We start from the raw sequence: 20,452 nt of genomic DNA on the forward strand, positions 1-20,452 counted from the left end.
TCCACCACTTCATCTGAGACCAATGAAGTGTATGAGTGTGATACATACGCACACAGATACACGCATATACAAACAGTGGTGTGGGAGGCTAATCCTTCACTTTAAAGTGACATTTTGTAATACTGTTTATTTCTGCTGATGTTTTCCCTCTTTTGCCTCCTCTGATTCACCCTGTCTGTGTGCCAGTTCCAGGATAAGTCCAGCAGTAATGCCTTTACCATACTGACCTGTTGTGCACTCACCATCCACGTGTTTACTTTGCGTACTCTACATGGGTGTGCTACAAAAAGCATGGAATAAAGTATAGGACTCTTTTGTACAAATATATGAGTGAATTAGTGGATGAGTGAAACAGTGATAATGCAAGGGAGCTTTCTGGAGTAGCAGAGGCCCTTCCTGGTTATTTGCATGAGGAGAGCTATAAAAGGTAGACCAGAATGTGTTGTATAACATTCAAGAATTCCAGACCTGGCCTAATGACTTAAAAAGAAGGGGGCCTGCAGGATTAAGAGCCTTGCCATGTTTCCCTTACCTGCCTCTCCCGTCTTCCCTGTGCCGTTGAGATGTTAAGGAACATCACAACAGCCATCTCTCGTGGAAGAGGGTGGGCAGGACAGCACTAGCCCCTGCTTCCTGTGCTGCAGGCTGTGGCTTTGTCAGATTCCTGCTCAGGAGAAACTATTAATCCACAACTTGTCTGATAGCTTGGACACACGCAGGGTCCACACAAGGTGAGAGCCAGAGGCAACAAAGTGTTGTAGTGTCACATCACTAGAGGGAGGACACAATAGAAAAGCAATAGCAGGCAGGCTAAGCTGATGACCATATGGAAATACAAGCGATGAACACGTCTTGACAGCAGAATTGTGTGGGATGGCCACGTGAAGGAATGTGAATAATTTCTATATTAACAGCAGTGGGCATGTTTCTTATGTTACGTGCTGCATTAAAGCTGGCAAGTGACCCTGAGTGTCTTCCCTTTCTACACAAACAGCACTTAATCACAGAAAAGTCAGTGTTCTTTTTAACAGATGCTATGGCAAAGCAGGCGGAAATTGTGAGCTTATAGCGATTTCACTCATCCCTTTATTGAACTGCCAATGTCACTCCGAGCCAGATAGGATGGATGGGGACGTGATTCTACTGGCATGTATATTGAGGTCTCATATGGCGTCCATACCAGTGGACACAGCAGAGCTTTGCATGCCAGACATGATCACTATGAATGTAAACTGAGGATTGCAGCAAAATTCAGAGCAGGCCTCTTCTAGTCCACTGCTGATACTGTACGCAAAGGTGACTGCAATGAGTGAATCTGAGTGCCAAATCTAGAGGTTCATTACCTGATCTACAAATTGCTTATTGGCAAGTAAATAAGTGGAAGAATTAAGACAGCAAATTACTACATTTTATGTGAAAATAAAGCGCTTGACAGTAAAAGTAAGCCTGTATTCAGCCATTCTTCTCACAGTATGAGCTTTTCAACATTGCAATTCAACCTCTCTCCCATTGAGACATATATTAAATCCAAACCTTACTGGATTAGGAGTTACGCCTATTTTCAAACATAACGTAACCCAATACAACCAAGAGGCTTGTCTAACATGTTCTTTGTTTTTAAGTTGCATTGAAACACAAAGTTCAGACAGTTGATATGAAACACAAAGAAAAGCTCCAGGCTCCTACCTATACTTTAGGAAAACAATCAAATATATGTGTTGCATATGCAAATTATACGCAACAGTCTCCCCAGCAATGTAAAGCAGTGAGGAACCCCAAGGAGTCCAGGACAGGATGTTATCTCATCCACGGAGATAGGAAGAATGGACAAGAAATCTAGAGGGAGGGGGAGGAGAGGGCCCATATGGGAAGTGCAGTATAAACAGTCTCAGTTTTTAATCATCCCAGCTCACGTTCGGAACTGGACTCCCTTTGATGTTCTCCCTCAGCGCCCCCCCTCCGCCCTCCCATCCCTCGTTCCCAAACGGCCACGCTGAGGGCCAGGCGGGGGAAATGTGCAGATAGTGTCCTCAGACAGTCAAGGGAGGCACTCAGTACCTTGTGGGACACTGAGAAGGGAGACGAAAGAATGTGAAGTGCAGAGTCAACTGGTGTTCAGTCAATTGCCTGGCCTGCCTTAATTATAGCTGATGTATTTAAGGGAGCTCTCAAAAGTCAATTTAACATTTCAAAGCACAAAGGCCCAAAAATACAGCATGAGGAAGAAAAAACAGTCGAGATGGCTTTAAAAAGAAAATAGGTGGAGCTTTAATGATGTCCTTTAATTGGGAACAATGCCTGTTGGAGGTTAAGCCCCAGCTCCTTCTCTCAACAGAGGATGTTTAAAGTTATCCCATAAGCCTTTGCCCTTCTCCTAAAGTCACTATGTAAGATTCATTCTGGAAAGGGGTGAGAGAGTTGGAATTCCACTTTATTTGTATTTGTCCAAACAGTGCCGGCCAATGAACATGTTCATTCAGAGGACAGGGCATACTTCCAAAAAGCTCACAGTTTGATGGATCAGATGAAAGTACGTACACAGCAGAGCAAAGCAGCATGACTTGAATACACAGATGAAGACTTATGACTTTCATAGACTTTCTGTACCCTATTCTGGGTTTGTTCATTACATGCATTACCAAAACAGGATCTTGTGCTAGCCAGAACAGTAAAATTATTAATCTTAAAAGTCACATGAGAAAACAGACAAACAAAATTTTCTTTTATTATTTGAAGTTGCTTCCTTAAATATCAACTTCCAAATTGAGAAAAGAGCTGTAATACCATAACTTGTAGGGAAAACGTGTTACTGAAGATCCACACACAGCCAAAATGACAAGTAATAACTGTAGTTAATGAAACCTGGCTGCAGTAATAAACCAGCAATATGCTAGACAGTTACAGGAGAGGATGAAAACACGACAATGTCACACTCCATTGAAGTCAACCTCCTTCCAAGCCTTCATCTCCCTCATCCACGAGAGGACAAGGACATCAAGTGGGAACTGTAAAGCAACCGGCAGAGGCAATGAGGACCTGTTGGAACAGGCCTACACTGCAACAAAGAGCATCCTGCAGCACAACACCACCTCTGTGCACTGTGGGAAAAGGCTGGGAAGAGAGAGTACATGTGCGTCCCTAACCTGAATCACAAACAAGAAGAGCACAGACAAAACCAACTCTACTGACTTTTTAGCTTGCAAAAAGATAAAAGAGAAAACAGGAATCTTATCAGCAGAGGATTAGGCTGTCGCCATTCTGCCTGTGGCTGAGATAAAAGTATTAAGTGACTATGGCACTGGAGCCCTTTACTTCACACTCTTAGGGAAATATAGCCAGATACCACTTCTGCAATCTTGATCAAGCCCTGTCAGCCTTGCGCCAGCTGAATATGGAGCACTGTATGCCATTATAATAGTATGTACAATGTTGGCAAATATCTTTGCTGTGACCTGTTGATGCAGGGTTAATGTCTTTTAATACATTTACAGCATATTTATGTTTTGTCTTACTGGTCTGTATAAAAAGAATGCAAGATTTTATGGGGGAAAAAAAACTAAAAGCTGGAAATCCCAGAAAGAAGGAAGTGTCTTTGATCTCAGCTGCACTGTTGCCTCCATAACATGAAGCCAACATCCCACACAGACACATTAAAGTTAAATTGTTTTAACTGGAGAGGAAAAACAGCACTGGCTTTTCATTGCCCTTAATACTGGGCTTTCTCTGTGAAAAGGCCATTTAAATCCTTATTAATTATGGCAAACTTTAGCATCTGGCCTGCAATTCACCAAACCTCCCACACCTGGTGAGTGAAGAGAGACAGGATCCTACAGTACCTCACATCTGTCGTCCTGTTTCTTTGGAAACAGCAAATAAATTGACACAGCCAGGCTTTATGGGCCGGGAACCTTAATCCACTTCTGAATCCTAAATATGCACACTGAATAGACTGCATACTTTACATTTGCAGAGCAATGACATGGTGTTTTCTAAATGGTAAAAAAAAAAAAAAAAAAAGATTGCCTTGTATGGGTCTCAGCTTGATTTTTTGTGTTGTGTAGCAGTGTTCAGCCACACCTTGGTTTTTTAAATGTTGGAGTAACATTAGAAGTCATAAATAGTTCATCCAGAACAAGGCTGTCATCTCAGCAAAGATACACCTACAAAAGTTGGCAACCTAAAACAAAGCCATGTTTTTAGGGAGGTAAAAATAGACTGAAAACAAACTAACCTCGATATCACCCGTATGTCATCACTATTGTTAAAGGAATTTAGACGTTCTGTCATCACACACTGAGCGCTGAGTGGAAAGGGCATTATTGTGAGCAGCTCTGAGAAATATACAGAGCGCCGTAACCCACGGCCACTATACTATTGTGATGGCTTACAGCCACAAGCACAGGTGTTAACATCATTTGGTTTATCAGACGTTGGATGCTGTGTAAACAGTTCTTAGGTTTAGGGAAACACGTGGGGATAGATAGGGGGATGGATGCATTGGAAGACAAGACAAGTGTGATCTGAAAACCGCTTTAACCACTCACATTAATGTGGGGACGTTCTAATGCAGAGGTTTGGGGGTTGAATTATTTCTCTCCATAGTCCAATAGTAATGAAGTTCCACTGGACCTCTAAAGGGAGTCCCAAAGCAGAACACAGTGAACATCATGAATATTTCTTCAATCCTTTCCTATGCATCTAGGAATCCTGAGCTGAGCTGAATATCTGGCCAAGTTCAAGTTCTAGGGATGTCAAAGTGGTAAGCTGGTCCATCAAATACAACACATGGGCCACGGCAGAGTATTCCCACACTGTGTAGGCCTGAGCTGGCACTCACTTTAATAACAGCTATTCCCTTCAGATGGGACGTTTGCATCGTCCAACAGCTGAACAACAACTCTGACAACAGGTGCCCCCCGGCAGCCCCGCTCCCTGCCCGGAGGAGGGGTAATCTTCCTGGGTACGGGGGGCAGATGGAGGGAGTGGGGAGCCCTGCTAGGGGTCACATCATGAAGACACACTTTAATGAAGCCTCACCTGCATTAGTTTTCCCTCCGCGTAGCCGGCGCTTCCTCCCACGAACAGCCCCTCCAGAGTAATGGGCTTCCCCATGGGCTCGTTCTTCAGCAGGGTCACCTTGATGACCGCTCGGAGCGCCGGCCGCTCGGACTCCAGGCCCGGCTGGCCCAGCACCACCTGCAGGGCCGCCATGAGCAGCCACGGCCAGAGCCCGGCCAGGCGCCACTGGGGGACGGTCATGGCCTCGGCTGCAGCGGCGGTGCCCGGCCGCACATGGTGGACTTCAAAGCAGGCAAGCACCGCGGATAAACCGAAAAAAAAAAAAATGACTGTATATGTCCCCACTTCTTTTTTTTTCTGCCTCGGCGACTACTGCCAAAGAGATTCAATCCAAAACGTTAAAGCTGGAGGGCTGTCAGCAGAGTTCACATTAGACCGCCGCCACAAACAAAATAACAGCTACAGTCAGCTTCTCTCCACTGTCATTAGTGCGGCTGGCTAAACACTGCGTGCACCAATGCACCGCGAACACACGCTGTGTTGTGCTGGAGCTTGGACATGTGCATGGATTTCCGACAGCCCGGTCCTCAGGAAACAGACACCAAATGTCCTCATCTGCGAGGCGTTAGCCTCAAACTTGAACCGCTGTATCCTCTCCCATGAGATCCGGTGCTGGCTGCGGCGCGTCGATCCTCATCCGTGTCCGAGCCGTCCTTCTCACCGCGGTGTCAGCAGTCACTGAGCCCCGCGATCACCTCCTGCCAGCGGACAAGAGTTGGCCAGCAGCGTCAGCCCCGCGGGCGCCACATTTTCCGGATAAATCCACCGAAAACGCCGGAGAGACACTTGAACTTCAAAGGCCGGGCCACAGGTTGCCGCCGGAAACTTAAAATGCATGTTAACAGACAATGCGCGGCCAGAGACTTAGGTAATACTGTAAAACTAAGGAGTTGCGCAAAACAATGAGCCAAGGCGTTGATCTCAGGACAGTGTTGGGCTGTTATTAACCAACGCAGATGGACCGTTGGCTTTCTCCACATGTAACCTGATCATTTGACGGGCTCCAAACCAAAGCGCCTGGTCCGACAGACCCATCAACCTATTCTCTGCTTTCGGCAGTCACTCGTGAGTAAGAAAGAGAGAAGGTAAAAAAAAAAAAAAAAAGACTAACTCTAAAGAACTCCAGTATTCCCGAGTCCAGTGCCTCCGCTGCACTCTGAGGAATTACACACGATCCTCATCCTGAGGACACCGAAGGAAAATGAATCGGGAAAGCGCTGCTCACTGTACGGAATAGAAAGCCTCCAAACTCGGCGTGATTCCCATTGAAGGCTGGTGAGGTGGAGACCCCGTCCCTAAAGTCTACCTCCCGGACTCTGTCCGTCTCCTGGGACCTCATTCACACTCTCTACCTGCTCACTGTCCTGCTGCCTTCAAGTGCTGTCGGATATTGGGCAACTTTAACAACTTTCGACTCGAACGGTTAAAAAACAAACCTAACAGCGTGCTGTGTTTCCCACCTGGTTGGTTATAGGCGAAATAAAAGCCACATGAATTGCCAGGCCGTGCTGTCGGCAACATAAGACAGTCGCTCAGGTGGAATTCATCCTGTAGCTTTTGAATCGTTTTATAACATCACACCATAGAGGAACATGACTTTTCTTCTACATTTTCTACCGTTTATCGTTTGTGTCGAAAGGGTACTGGAGCCAATCCCAGCCAGCTTTACAGGAGAGGGAGGGCTACACCCTGGACAGGTCGCCTGTCCATCGCAGGGCCGGCGTGAAGTTCCCAGAACAGAAAATTTGTTATAGTAGTCAACTAAGGAAAGTTTCCGAGTAACACTTGAATGCAGCATTAGATGCTGCGGGTGGAGCAGCGGGACACAAACACAACTGATCAATGAGTGAGTGGCTCCCTCTAATGGACACACACATACACAAGCGGCACAATCTTGTGCCAATGACACACAACCAGACCAGCTGCATTATCCAGACTATATTGCATTTTGTATTTTTTTTTTTTAACATATGCGCCTTTAAAACAAATGTAAAAACTGCACCTTTTATTAGTACATTTTTTTAAAAGTTGGATAATTCCCCATCATATAACACCAAAATATTTTAATCCGATTATTTAATAGGTTCTCCAACATTAGTATGTCACAACTTGCAAGAAACTGGTTATATTATCCATTGTAAGTCGAATGTGCTTGTTAAAATGAAAAGGCTGAAAACAGGTAGTCTTCCTACTGTGAATATTTAGAAGTCATATTTAAAATTACAAATGTTTTAGAAGAGCATATTTTAGAGACTACTGTGTAAAATGTAGGTAAATATACATAAACCTTCCTTTACAAAGAATTGTAAAGAAAACTCTTCTTTTCCAAAATCATATATATATAAAATATACAACGTCTAAAATAAGGTTTAAATAAGAACACAAGAACATGGCAAATAGTCATGTACGGTGCAAATGAAGCTGATAAGAGAGAAACTTCACTGTAACATCACATCCACAAGACTCTGTCACACGCCAATGAAACAACATGGGGACATCTAAAATGAGAAATACAATCTAATGTCAGTTATGTCAACTTAAATTGTATAATTCCTTTGTTAGTGCATTTGCTGCCTAAATGATCAGCACTGTCTTACCTATAGATTTGGTGCACTTCCTTTCGAGCTGCTGTTCGAAGCCTGACTGGGATCAAAAGGAGTGTTGCTAACTTTTACATCTACGACGTCAGCGTCCTTTGCATCATTACTGGTAACCTTACCAGAGCACAGAAGAACCCATAGAAAATAAAGTAAAGGTTTCCTGCAAAGCTCTAAAAAATTTCCAATAAAAATGCATACCCTATAACATAACAATATACATTGTTGATGGATATTTATATTTGCAAATTCCCGGACAGGTTTCACCCAGGCTGGAGATTTCCAGGCAAAGAGTTTTACCTTTAGAAAAAGTAAAAGGTATACATCTTCAGAAAATCTACAGTATTGAGGCTTACCTCAAATATGTCATCATCAGGCATTTGCTCAGGTACTGTAATCACAGCTTCCTCCTGCTGTCTGAGCGCAGCTTGATCAAAATCACCTGATACAGCCATTATAATTTGTCCAGAACACAGAAGGTTAGCTTTCATGACGACATTGTTACAGGTGTTGGGGGACTGCTCTGACACAGGGACAGGTTTCTCTGGGGTCACAACTTTAACAAAGCAGGAATTAGGTGGCGTTTGCATCACTTCATCAGCAATCTGGAAAACTGTGTCCAAGTTAAGGTCCCCTTTTTTTAACTCCTCGTTTTCCTTTTTCTGTAACTCCTGGCTTTGGGTCCCATGACACAAGATATTCACAGGATATCCTCCCTAAACATGTACATGACATGACACATTTTTTTTAATGGGACACAGACTTGTAACTGATAGCACAGCAGTGAATAGAGTATAATTTACCTACCTGGTAAAAACTGGGGGGAGAGAACAGTCTTGTTTGAACCTCACTACCTGGCATATGGGATGCCACAAGGTTTGAATGGTAGTACTGCCAAACTTCACAAAGACAAAATAAAAATATTTGGCAACATAAGATGTAGAGTTTTGATTAAGGTCCTTACTGGAGCTGAAACCTTCATTTTCTTTCATTCATATACATAATATTTATACAACATATTTTTGTACATTCATGGAATGTTTTAGCTGCATTATTTCTTATCACAAATTTCCAATTAAATTATGTGGTGTAAAAGAGTGTGCTTAACTTCCTACGTACTGCTCACCTGGGGGTTGGTAGCCAGGCTGAAACTGCACATTACTGGAATTAAAACTGGTGACGTGTGGATTTCCATGATTTGCACAAGCCACTAAACTCTGCGGAGCGTTCTCAGCAGTGGAGATAGGTGCAACTCCACTGTAGTGATGGCTTAAAGATAATGGTATCCCTTTGTCCATATGAAAGACAGATGGAGAGAGCGCTGCACCATGATCCCTTATCAGGTATCGTGGAGGGATAGGGGTTGCACTCTGTGTTGTGGTGGCCTGACCTTTACATGGATAGTAAGGATGAGTGGACCCCTGATGTTTGAGGCCAAGTGAAGTACCTGCAGAAACAGGCAGACTGTTGATTTAAAACACTCATTGTAGATTTACAGTGGTAAGAAATATATCTGAACCCTAACTCAGGAAGAATTTCGGACAGTTCTTCTTTTAAATTGTCTCTGCTCAGACATCTTTTGAGGACGTAGATAACTCTTTTCAGATCAGTCCATAGCTTCTCGATTAAGTTAAGGACTTAGTTCTGACTGGGCACTCCAACAGGTGTATCTGGATTTACTTGTTTGGGATCACTGTCCTGTGGCGTCATCCAGGCTCTATTGAGTTTTAGCAGATGGCATACACGCAGACATTATACTTTGAGATACCTTGATAATCATTGGAATTTATTCTCTCCTTAAAGATAATGTGTTATCCAGGCATGAAACAGATAAGCCACTATGCTCTGTTCACCATACTTCACCTTTGGGATGGTGGTTGTGATGGTGGTATGCAGTTCCCTCTTTACACTTTATATAGTAAATGCAACTATGCAACTGTGAATTATGATTTGCATGTGATACAGGAACAGCAATGCTAAACGTTTATATGTCCTTGATAAGCCAATGTCACTCTGACCAACACCTCCAATCACAATTCACCGAAATTTCGGTTTGATAACTCCTGATTATAGTTAGTTTATATTTGCTTCATTAACCAAAAGCTCCACATGATTTTTCCCTGCCTTCACTGTCAATGCTTGAATGAAGTTTAGTATGGAAAAGATGTGTCAGTAAAAATAGTGCGTAGTTGTTGATCATTGTAACTTGGATAAAGGCCAAATTTAGATTCTATTACATTTTGCAAAAAACACTGAACCTGGATTTAGACGGCTTGGCTCAGATGAAAATTGACGGTGGTGGGCTCCTCTTTATTCATGGCGGACTTGAAATAGTTGTAATATTGTAGTGTTTCCTATACCACGCTTTCCCCACAACCATGACCTCAGGCAGGGACACTTGCCTCTCTTGACATCTTTACCATCGTCAGCTCCACCCTGTCTCAGGTATCGACTCGGGGGTCGACAGTTAACGTTCAGACCAGCTTGGAGTTTTGCTTTGTTGTCGACTGTGAGTCTCCTCAGCCTCGCAACAAGTTCAGGACGGTCCTGCTGGAAGTTGGGGTTGTAAAAATAATGATAGGTCGCGCTGTGCCCGCTGGCGTGGTGGCGGTCTCTAACACCTGGGTCTGCCTTCCTGAAGCCGTACAGGTTGAGCTGGCGGACGAAGCTGGAGAAGTTGTTCGTTTTGAAGGCGTTGTCCGAGGCAGTGGAGGTGGGAGACAGGATCTGCATCTCGAAGAGCTTCTGATCAATGATCACGACCTCTCCCAGGCTGTCCCAGAAGATGGCCTTATTCACTGGGTTGTTCACCAAACGCCAAAGTTTGGCAGGGAAATTATTCCGATTGATGCTTTCAGGGAGCGAACTGTCATCAGCATCCATACTGTCACTTGTAGAGCCAGAAACAGATGATGCTAATTAGGGCGATAAACACCATAATAAACTACAGCACATTTAATACCAGTTTACTGTCAACTGTGGAGCCTTTTCATGTCATGGCGTCAGTTAGGGGAAAAAATAAAAAAAGAAAAGTAAAAAAGTAAAAACCTAATAGAAATAGCTCAATAACAACTTTCCTCAAATTTCAACCTGTAGTCAATGCAAACTTTTAACGTCTGTTGCTCCCAGCTAGCATTAGCAAGCCACATTAGCTCACCAGAGATCTGCTCTGTTTGGATTCATTTTTAACACAGAAACGTTACGTATGAACAAGTCTCTCGGCGTGGGCATGTGCATTTTTTTTTCTATGACTAACACCCCTGTTTTCTTAAACTGTGAATATGATTTAAAACCCAGTATGTTTTTATACAGTGAATACCAAAGTAAAGTGCTGACAAAATGATCCTACCTGGATCTTCACACCGATCAGCCGTTAGCAGCTCCAGGCTGTTGAGACTGTTGGTTCCAACCGTTTCATCTGGAGCTGCTAACGGCTGATCCAACAAAGTTTAACTGCTTTTCTGTCAAATTCTGATTTGTGTCCTTGTGATTTTGACAGATCCAGGAAGGGGAAAGTATTCAGATTACTTCTCCATGAAGCATTAAATTGATACTTCCTGATTGCAACAAAGTAACAGTTGTAAAATAAAATAATAAAAATCATTATTTTCACAGTAAAGCAACAGAGACATATTGATTATGTAATAATCTGTGAATTTTAAACTGTACCTAGTAACAACAGCTGTCAAATGTGGTTATGTAAAATGTTTGTGTTCTCATTTTTACAAATAAGTTCTATAGATAGACATCCAATAATTTAACTAACAAAATGATTAAATTATTTCATTTCATAAAAATATTAAGTAACATTGTAATAATAAAAAAGTAGTAATGCATAGCAAAAAAAAAAAAAAAAGCATGAAAAAGGTTAATGAACAGGAGCATGGATCTGATATTATGGCCAAATTATCTTCCCTTTCTTAAACATATCCGGTTATTGCATAATATTTGTTTTTTAACAGTTGAAACTTAAAATGTAGTATAAAGTAAATACAGAGCAATTTAAATAAATGCTGTTAAAATCTCAACTATATTTAAACTTATTTTCCATGCAAAATGTTGACTTTGTTAAGCGATAAAACATCTACATTGTGTACATTGTATTTTTTATTGGTATGGAAATGATTTAATTGTATGAATAACAATCACTGCGCACGATATTCACGACTAGCGTTCTTCTTCTTCTCTCGATTTACTGGCGGATCGCAAACAACTTTACGGTGCCTTCCGCCACCTACTGTACAAGAGTGTGTAACATCACGTAATTTACCCCATTTCTTATATTCTATCCACCAATCTTGTGTCTTTTAAGAAAGTAAACAGTGCCTCCCTGTTGACATGAGTAGTTTCCTGTGCGAGGTGGGACAAATATACAGCTGTCAAATACACAAAGTAATTCATACTCCCTGCGAGTGAGCGCAGAAGTCATGATTTTTGTGCAGGCGCAGGACCGACACCTATGAGATAGTCCCGTCGTAGGCCCTCACAAGTGACGTAATCAACAGCGACAGGAATACGTCGAAAACATTGATTAGCTTGGTTGTTTGGTGTTTCAGTTGTATTTACTATCGGGGGTTTTGCACAATGGCGTTGGAGACTGTTCCCAAAGACCTGCGCCATCTGCGAGCTTGTCTTCTTTGTTCGCTGGTGAAGGTAAATTGTAAACTGTGAGGAAGAAAGGATAGAGCTAGCTGCATTGCTAACGTGTAGCTGCTCTGCGCAATAGTTTGCTCAATATGGTCTCATGCGACCAGTATTGTGTTGTATTTATCTTAAAATTTTCTTGGTTTCGTTCTTTGGAGGTTTGTGTAACATATTCACACATTCTGTCTTTTTTCCCAGACCATTGACCAGTTTGAATACGACGGCTGTGACAACTGTGAGTCCTACCTCCAGATGAAGGGGAACCGAGAGATGGTTTATGAATGCACAAGTTCTTCATTTGACGGGTAAACATGGACGTAGCACTGTGCATGCCAAAGCTTTGACACGGAGTGCTTCGTTAAAGGTCACCACCTCTGTCTGTATGTTCTCAGTGTGATAGCCATGATGAGCCCGGAGGACAGCTGGGTGGCTAAGTGGCAGAGGATAGGTAAGGCTGTTCACCTGGACCTGACGCTGAAGTCTTCAATATCGCACCGCTAAAATAGCAAACTCCAAAGACACACACAGTCATAACATGTCTGTTAAAGTTGTCCTAACCTGAAACGTAGATGTGCACATCGGATAGATGTAAAGCCACATTATTATCCTGCTGGAGTTATGTTTGTGGGCCCTCTGTAAATAATAGTTGTAGCTCTGGCCTTTCACCATCTTACTCTGATACTCCTGCATGTTGCTCCTTCCTCAGCAGCTATTCCCTAACTGTCTGTTTTCTATTTAGTGTTTGACATTTAGGGTACATTGGGTTCCTTAGAGCTTGTTTTATGGCTGCTGCCAGGGACCTGGATGAGTGAGAAGAGTGAAACTGTATGACACTGAAAACACATATCCATAAAACAAAAAATGTGAATTCAAAGAGGCAAAATGTCCCAAAGCCATAATACTTTGAGCTTTTCACCCATGATGATGTCATAACATCATAAACAACATCTTGCTTCTTCATTACATGGAGTCACTTGTTCATAGTTTAAAAAAAAAAAAAAAAAGATAATTAAATAAAAGCTTTCAAGTGAAAATCCCCAAATGCTGCAGAGATATCTCTTTATTTTAACAAAAGCTCTTATTCTCTCCTATGGTTTATTGTTTCAAGTCAATTTCAGAATACAATGGGAGTCATTCGAGGTAACTATATTTTGTGCTCTATCATGCAGGAAACTTCAAGCCAGGTGTATATGCTGTGTCAGTGACAGGCAGACTTCCTCCAGGTATCCAATATGCAAAAACACACACATTGGGAGTAAATGTTGGACTGTTTTGATTTTGAGTCCTTGTTGTTGACATTGTTCATGTTTTACGCTCCTCTTCCTGAAGGTGTGGTGAGAGAGCTGAAGAGCAGAGGAGTGATTTACAAATCCAGAGATACAGCAGTGAAGACTTGAAAACGCCTGGGACTGTTTAATATCTTTTCTTCTTTTATGATTAGATTTATTAGCAATGGGTGATTACTTTGAGAAAAGGGGGATATTACTTGTTTCTTTAAATATTTGAGAAAAATAAAAGTGTTTTTTGTAAGAAATCTGAGTAATGTAATCAGAATTTTTTTTTTTTTTTGATCCGTATGCTTCTGAAAGCGGTGGTGTTTGCTTGCAAAGAAGAGTGTGTACCATGGATGAACAGAATTCATCATCTTTTCATTTTATATCACTTTTCCGAGATAGTGTCAAAGCAGTTCAAAAGCAACAGAGTCATATATTTATGTACTGAGAGGTAATTCCCGTCTCTGACTGGAAAAATAGGCGGCTCAGAACAGTGAGGTGGGCCACATGATGGCACAGCATTCAGTCTCCCTGAGAACATCTCCTCTCTTAGTCTTCACTAGCATAAATGGAGGAGTAGTGGAACAGGACAAATGTATATGTTGAGCACAATGAACTGTGGGCTCTAAGTCCAGCATTGTTCGTCCAATATGGTCCCTGATATTTCCCATCAGCTGCTCCATGGATTTAAGCTGAATTCCGTACAGAATATGTTTTCACTTTGAAGTCTCTGCAGTCTCTAAACAACTGATCTGCAACGTCATGCAGGAGGAACTCAGCAGAAACACCATCTAGCATTCTGGGTCAGATGAAACATCTGTGTAGTTATTAATTTAAGCCACGGGATGGTGCTTTTTTACTGACGAGCTCAATAACACGCAGAACCACGTATTGCCAGTGGAGGGAACTAGAAGCTAAACCTTTAATGGAGCCAATTAATCCTCACTGTCAGAAATTGTGTCTCAAGTTAAATTCTTAAATTGCATTCAGCAGCCATGTTCACGGTTTCATTGTGTTGTAGGTAAAACAGAAACAGATTTATAGGTCATCACTCAACACTCCTTTTATGTTTATTGTTGGCTTATATTACTGTAACAGAGGAACATTTTTATTGCTACGGGGTCCAGGCATTGTCTCATTTGACTGTAAACTGACGGACTGTGATCTCTGTAAGGGAGCACAGCCAGTTCTTGCTGTTGTATCAGATGCTGTTTCTTGCGCTGACACCTGGAGCTGATATCTCATTGCAAGAATGAGGCTAGTGAAACCACGCTTTGATTTGAAAAAAGAAAGTTTGCTCAGCTTATGGTCTAGTGAAGTGAACCAGATACTTTTATCTCATCATCCTCTATCATGCTACTAGGTCACAACTCACTGAGCACTCATTGCAAAAATAAATCTCTTTTGCCTGCAGGGATTTTCAATGAAAGGGCAAAAAAATGAAAAAAGGCAACTGTATCAGTGACATGACACAAGAAACCTGTTCCAGTTTCATGTCACTTTATGTTCCTCGACAGACTGCAGTGGGTCATGAAGGCAAAGAGACCACCGAGAGCCAAATCTAAATTCAACAGTTAATCTAATTTCAAATTTCATTTTCCAAGAGATGAGAGAGTTATTTATCAAATGCTTCAGCAAAGTACTGTAGTGTACGAGTTTATCAGAGTCCCATGTACTCTGGGCTTGGCCCCATTAGAGGCCATGACACTTTAGGTGGGTTTCCATTTGAAGCAAGTTGCAACTGATGACTCTATACTTTATTTATATCCGGCCACTGATTACAACACAGTGCGACTTTTTCTGTTTATGTCTTTTCATTCTTGTCAGTTTGCAACAGTGTAAAAGTTTCCTCCAGTGAAAGAGGAATCAATATGACACTTTAAAACTACTCACTTAGAAGTGCAAGTCCTCCACACAAGTATAATATTATTATGAAGAATATTATTAATTTTACAAAATGCAAAAAAAAAAAAAGAAAGCAGTAAATCGAAAGTGCTCTTCAAAGTGGAAAAGGCAAAAAGTGCTTATTTACCAGAGTGTCTTTGACAGTGTTTCATTACTATACATTATATTATTGGGATATTATTTGTGAGTGGTGTGTGGGCAGATTTATACAATAGCCTCAGGTATTTTAATCCATCATTTTTTTGTACAGTGATAGTTGTGTACATCAAGTCTAATCTAATCTAACCTCTAAAATTACCCAAAACTCCAGCTGCCAATTCAACGTGGTGGAGCAAAAAAAAAAACAACAACAAAAAAAACAAAACAAAGCAGAACACAAGAGAAATTCCAACCGAAAAATACCTTTGAATTGTGTTGGAGTTCGGCCCTTAGGAACAAGAGTATGTTGTGTCCCAGTGCTGCTAACAGATCACTGAGGATCCCTCAGAGGCAGCAGAGGCGCTGCGGAGTGTCACAATAGTAACTTGGTAAATGGATAAATCGGTTGTTCTTTCCATCTACATTTGATTTGTTCCTGAAAGCAAACACACCAGACAAGCCAGTGCACTCTGACATGCTGAATGGAGATCAGAAACACTTGTGTGTGTGTGCGTTAAGGGGGACTAGAATGGAAACTCACTGATGGTTGACGATATTTCAGCAGTTTATTCAGATTCCTCTGGGGATTTTTTCAATCTGCTGCCATAATGAGGTTAAAGGTCAAAGAGTCTTAGATAATTAGAATAACGTACTTTTCTAGCTTTTGCCAATTTAATTTTTTTACATTCATGTAACAGCATTTTCTATTTGTTCTCTTGACTGCTGTCAGTCTTTTCTTTGTCTTTGCAATGCTTACATGTTTCCTGCCTGCTGCCACGAAGGGGAAGATGAGTACGATGGAATTAGACATGTACTGATGAGTCCAGTCCTTCGGTTTTTGCATTTATACATTTTAGAGTGTAGTACCAGAATTTGCCCGTGTGAATCCCTCAAATGTGTGTTTGGTCAGGCTGTATGAAAAAAGTCAAATTATTTCTATGATGTTGTCCTAAGAGACGGGACATTGTGAAGCTGTGAAAAGGACACTTTGCTCTGAATCTGTTTGTGTGTTTGTGTGACGTGCAACTCGGTTGGAGTAATATGTAAGAGGTGTCTCTGTTTGCGTCCTGGTGCATGATGGGAAACCTTTACCCTGAAAAGGAAAGAAAGGATTGAAGCACTTTCCTGCAGAATAAACTTCACTCAAGGTGTGTTTCAAACATAAAACGAAAGATCCTCAGATCAATAAAGGCAACCTGCAGAGCCTCATCACCGCCTGTCTGGTGCCTGTAGAGCAAACGTTAACTGAGTAAAACACCAACCGTGTGAGGAAAAACATTAAATACAGAACCTCCATAACACTAATCTGACAAGGACAGATGGCTCTGCTTTTATTAAAGAATCCCAAGTGATGTGGAAATGTTGAACATGTGCTGGATGGAGAAAGTCAGCAGAAATGAGAGCACACTGCTTTGTAACAAGAAACTATTCCAGACTTGAGTGCAGTCCTGTCACTTCTTTCCATGAGACCTGCTCTGCTCAGAAGAAGAAAAGTCATATCGCCAGAGCCAAGAACTAAAAACAAAACCGAGAGCAGGCCTCACCGTTGCTGCAAGACTTCCACAACCACAGGCGTCGCCAGGAAGGTTTTCAGCTCCGCCCATGCACTTCTCCGCTATACATCAAGTGTCGCACCAGCATCTGAGCATGAAGTGAAGCCAAGTCATTTTCTCACACACACACACACACACACACACACAGAGGGACACACACAGGGCCCATCTGCCATGGCCTCATTGGTGCTTTGAGCAACACTATAGTTTTTGTCCTTATTTGGCTATGTCAGGGCTTTGAGCTGGAGGGAAAGTATTCAGTAAGAAACTGAGGTGTTGAGGTGGTGTTTTTATCTGAAGTAACTTAGCAGCCTCCAGCTAGTGGAAGTTTTCTCAACCGGTCTTGAAATGTCTCTGTCTGATTTGGGTTAAGATGAGATAGAGAAGTAAGGGCTGTTTTTTTATGCTGATTACCACCACATGGCCACATGCACATACACACAAAGCTGGTGTGGTGTGTGTTTCATAAGGCTGACAAAACTTCCTCTCCGATTCTACGGATCAGAATGGAGCTAAAGAACTGAGAGCTGCTCGTCATGTTTAAGGATTTCAATTCCTTTTCCACAGGAGGGCATCTTCTCCTCTGCTGGTGCTGGGCCATGTACGCTGGCAGCAGCTCTGCAGGCTGATCCTTTACTTCAGTTTCACTTCAACAAAGCCAATGTATCCCTTTGAGAATCCAGAAGTCCTGCAGAAGTATCGTCTGCAAAATGAAGTGAAAAAGTATCAAATATAATGTTATTCTTCATAATGGGGCCATTTCCTGCTCTTTGGAGACGTTTTTAATACTGATGGATCGATGTGTGAGCAGAATTTGACTATTGTAGCTGCTCAGGGTGGAATGTTTTACATCTATTCAGCGTGCGCGGAAGCAAGTTTATTTTGCTGGAAATAGTCGATGCTTTCAACTTTTTGGGAGCTGTAGAATTTTTAATTGGCTTCATCTCGTCAACACTGACAACATTTTGATTTTTAATTAACGCGACTTCATTTATAATCCCCTGAACATGCTGATGTGGGGAGACAATGACACATTATTTTGAATTGCTACTTTTTACGAATATTAGATTTTCAGGCAAAAAAACAAATGAGTTCAGCTACAATCAATCTACGTATAAAGACACTGCAATTTTATGCTGCTGGTTTAGTCTTTAACAGTCTGCTGTATTAGGGAACGAAATGATTGACTGTGGAGTGGAAGTTTAAAGAAAAACAACATTGCAATTCTTAGAGAATGAGAAATTTAGTTCAGGTAGTGATCTGCGGAAAGCTGTTGAGAGCAGCTCAGGCCTGTTTGGATGCCAGCTTCACGATGGCTCGTTGGTGTTAACACCCGGCCGCGGCCGAGGAGGAGCCTGGAGAGCGCAGGCAGGGAGGGGAAATGGCTGCCAGCCCAGATAAGGTCTATCACCAGAGGCAGCGAGGGCTTGCGAAGGCCCCAGCTTCGGTGCAGTCGTCCTCACAGGGGAGTTACGGGATCACTTCCCCACTGGCATGTGCACAGATGACTTAGCCTGTGGTGGTCTGACGGATGAGTTCCCCCTTCAGTGGAGGAGTCAGTTAGCTACAGAGGGCCGGGATTAGCAGCATGCAGGCCAGGGGTCAGTAGATCGGAGTGTTAAAGGCTAAATAATGTGTGGCGGTTAAAGACTTGTTCAACAACAAACACAATCTACTTGTTACTGGAGCATCCTAAGGGATACTCTCATAAAGCAGGTCCCCTCGGTCTCACAGTGATACACAAAGTATCATTGTGTATCACAAATGTGTCTTTGTTGCGCACACGCACATGTGCACAGGTGTAGATGTCAGATTAACGTCATCTCCTTTTCTCCCAGCAGGAGCAGATGCCATGGGAATGAAGTTACCGTCTAGCAAACCAAATCACATTATTGTACGCACACACACACCCATGTTGTTTACTGTTCTCAGGACCAAAGTGTGTTAGGTCACACGTGAGCCCAAATATCCAGAATCTAAATCCACTGGCGTTCATTGTACCCTACTTTCCATTTCCAGCTCAGTGAAACCTCCACACTGCTACAGTTAGAGGGGAGTATTCAGCTTCTTAGCTCACTTTGTCTATTTAACAGGGACTATGTTCACTCGTGTAAAACTCACTAGTATGTTCACTGCAAACTCCTTTTACAGTCAAATGTTACACCCAGAGGAAAACGTGATACTTTGGCTTGTTGTATTTATAAAACTGTTCAAATGTACAATCCAGTCTTCCATTAAGCTTTTAAAAACCTCAAATCTCAAAATGAATGTAAAGCTGAAGATTTTTCCTCTTTCCATCTTTCATCTCACAGTAAGTCACAGTAATCAGCCCCTCATTTTCATCTTGTGAGCTCGCGCTGTGGGCCAACACATGCTGGAAGCTACTGGTCTGAAACTGAAGATCAAGGGGATCAAGGTAAAACACAGAGCGTTTCTGGAAATGCATTAGTCATTAGGGAAAAAAGGGAGTTTACACTGAAACTGTCAGCCCATTTTCAAAATCTGTAACGTCTTCAAACGTAAAGCTTCAAGCACATTAAATGTAGAATTCATTGTTAGCAACACTTATGAACAGATTATAATGTCAGTCAGGGAGAAACACTGTGTGAGAACATTAGGTACAGTATTTAACAACTATAGCGTCTTCTTCTTACAAAAGAGTTACCATATTGTCATTAATTTAATATTACACACTCCCTTAAGTGTCTTGTTAAGTACGTGTTGCGGAAAAAATTCCAACCAGAGAAACTTAAAAGTGAAGTGATGTTTTTGCCACCACATTCCCTGTTTCTGGCATGAAATGAATAAATTATGAGCAACTCCTTTGCAAAGGTCAGGGCACATTCAAATGTATTCTAACTGTTGTATGAAACCCAGCCATGACTCATCTGAAAAGTGAAAAGGAGGTGACAGATTGACAGAGAAAGGCTGGTTCTCTGTGTTCGAGCTGAAAAAGGTTTATATTCAGGGTTCAGACGCTTGACCTGAATAAAAGTGATGCTTTATTCTGCTACCGGTGAAGGGCCTCACAGTGCTGTATGACGATAGTCCAAATATAAAGAGTCACAATCTGCCCAGTGATGCTAATACTTTGTTAACCTGAAGCTGTGTGCTAAAAGACTTCGGGCCGCCCTGCTGGAACTCAGCCTGAGGTTTCCATTTCACTAAACGTCACCAGCGCAGCTTTAACGCCATCATTCACAGTCTGTTGATCTGATGGGGGTTGGGGGGGGGTTAGCTTTGTGAGAAACCACATGGTTAC

At 42.1% G+C, this 20,452-nt stretch overlaps 2 protein-coding genes across 2 annotated transcripts in view; one reads left to right on the top strand and one right to left on the bottom strand.

Moving 5' to 3' along the window:
* The window catches only part of rnf43 (ring finger protein 43), a 69,734-nt gene extending 63,295 nt beyond the window's left edge, over window positions 1–6,439 (bottom strand). Inside the window, exon 1 of the mRNA XM_029520181.1 lies at window positions 5,038–6,439. Within this exon, the coding sequence (XP_029376041.1) occupies window positions 5,038–5,259 (222 nt within the window). The 5' untranslated portion in view covers window positions 5,260–6,439. The remainder of the gene's footprint in view (window positions 1–5,037) is intronic.
* A 5,736-nt stretch (window positions 6,440–12,175) lies between these two features.
* Window positions 12,176–13,859, top strand: supt4h1 (SPT4 homolog, DSIF elongation factor subunit). The gene is made up of 5 exons (XM_029519682.1): window positions 12,176–12,329; window positions 12,519–12,625; window positions 12,713–12,768; window positions 13,490–13,543; window positions 13,650–13,859. Exons 1-5 carry the CDS (start codon window positions 12,261–12,263, stop codon window positions 13,715–13,717), a joined length of 354 nt encoding a protein of 117 aa, XP_029375542.1. The 5' UTR covers window positions 12,176–12,260; the 3' UTR covers window positions 13,718–13,859.
* The last annotated feature ends 6,593 nt before the right edge of the window (window positions 13,860–20,452 follow it).

The sequence above is a fragment of the Echeneis naucrates genome, chromosome 14 (genome assembly GCF_900963305.1).
Source record: "Echeneis naucrates chromosome 14, fEcheNa1.1, whole genome shotgun sequence".
Taxonomy (NCBI): Eukaryota; Metazoa; Chordata; class Actinopteri; order Carangiformes; family Echeneidae; genus Echeneis; species Echeneis naucrates.

Excerpts from the sequence above, each read along its gene's own strand:
- supt4h1 (XM_029519682.1), top strand. The coding sequence starts at position 12,261 with ATGGCGTTGGAGACTGTTCCCAAAGACCTGCGCCATCTGCGAGCTTGT. Across the intron at positions 12,330-12,518 it reads TTCTTTGTTCGCTGGTGAAG|ACCATTGACCAGTTTGAATA; the intron begins GTAAATTGTAAA and ends CTTTTTTCCCAG. Across the intron at positions 12,769-13,489 it reads GGCTAAGTGGCAGAGGATAG|GAAACTTCAAGCCAGGTGTA; the intron begins GTAAGGCTGTTC and ends TCTATCATGCAG.